General features: G+C 46.2%; 1 protein-coding gene across 1 annotated transcript; it reads left to right on the plus strand.

Annotated features, from left to right (window-relative positions):
- Positions 1 to 77: 77 nt before the first annotated feature.
- On the plus strand, positions 78 to 1,232 carry SARC_14159 (hypothetical protein; the record flags this gene model as incomplete). Its single annotated transcript, XM_014291708.1, has 3 exons — positions 78 to 188; positions 505 to 620; positions 1,101 to 1,232. Coding segments are annotated over 3 exons (359 nt in total), but the record flags the coding sequence as incomplete, so codon positions are not given.
- Positions 1,233 to 1,288: the final 56 nt, after the last annotated feature.

Below are 1,288 nucleotides of genomic sequence, written 5' to 3' on the forward strand. Positions count from 1 at the left end.
AAATGGACGTGTACATTATAAATCTTTGCGATACACTCGAGCGACTCTAATCGTTTTCTCGCCTTTCTGTGTACCAGGCGACGGAACTGTGCATGCGCTTGGCTACAATCGTTGGGGTCAGCTGGGTTTGGGCGGGACGGAAGCTTACGCATGCGAACCCAAGAAAATACCTCGACTTCGTGATATAGGTAAGTACAAACTTGCGCCCGCCTCTGAATTGTGGGCCTGGTATGTATTGCCACTATAATAGCGTGTGCGTAGCCTTATACCAACCGAACGCACACTGTTTTATATATGTGTGCATGTGGGCGTATTTAGCATGGGACGTTCTGTGGACAATTCACTGAACAAGGTGATCATCTTAGACGTGCAGGCCCATACCTACACTTCAACAATATACATTCAAGCGCTCTCCTTATATTGAGTATGTATACATCCACCGTCCCACTTTCATACTCTATCGCTCATCTGATACAATCTCAACTTTAAACTTATATACGGCAGTGTATATAGCGGCGGGCGCCACACACAGCATGGCTATAGACTCCAAAGGTGCTTTGTTCATGTGGGGCAGCAACCGATATGGCAAGTGTGCTTCGTACGGCAAGGGGAAGCCATCGGTAAGCTATGTACCTGTGGTGGCTGATTGTAGCGATTCGCTCGTTTACTCTGCTGCTGGTGTTGTCTATGCGTCGGTACGAACAGGTTCACATGTCTGATTTTTCAGGTGCACGCCGAGTGAAGGGTATCGTTGTGAAGTAAGGGGCCGCGAAAGCTGTGCTTGGTCAATAATTGGGCATGCGGGTTGAATCTGCGAGTTATTATGACGTAGCATACGTGTAGGTAATACGTGATGGATGGCTGTGAATAATTGTTAACAATCTGGGCTGTTTGGTACTGTATGATACGTGCTTGGTAGAATAGTGTTTATATTTTGATTGTATGGCTTCGCACAAGGTGTTTTGCGCGTATGATGGAAAACTGCATACTCATCTAGTAACAGACGCGTGAAATATACACAACGTGCTCGCAATGTGTCGCTGAATTAATCAATATATTTTATTTGACAATATTTTTTGCCGAATAATTGGTCTCAACAGCCACCCGTGGTTGAGTTTCCACACAAGGTGGCCTCTCTGGCACCCGTGAAGAGTGTGGTTGGGGGCATGGGCCATACGGTTATCCTGCTGAGGTGTGTAGAGAATTGTGTGCAAGACACGTATGAACGATAAATAGGCACAGTACGTCGCCTATGTATATATACACACACACACACACACACACACAC

Source organism: Sphaeroforma arctica (assembly GCF_001186125.1).
Source record: "Sphaeroforma arctica JP610 unplaced genomic scaffold supercont1.4233, whole genome shotgun sequence".
NCBI lineage: Eukaryota > Ichthyosporea > Ichthyophonida > Sphaeroforma > Sphaeroforma arctica.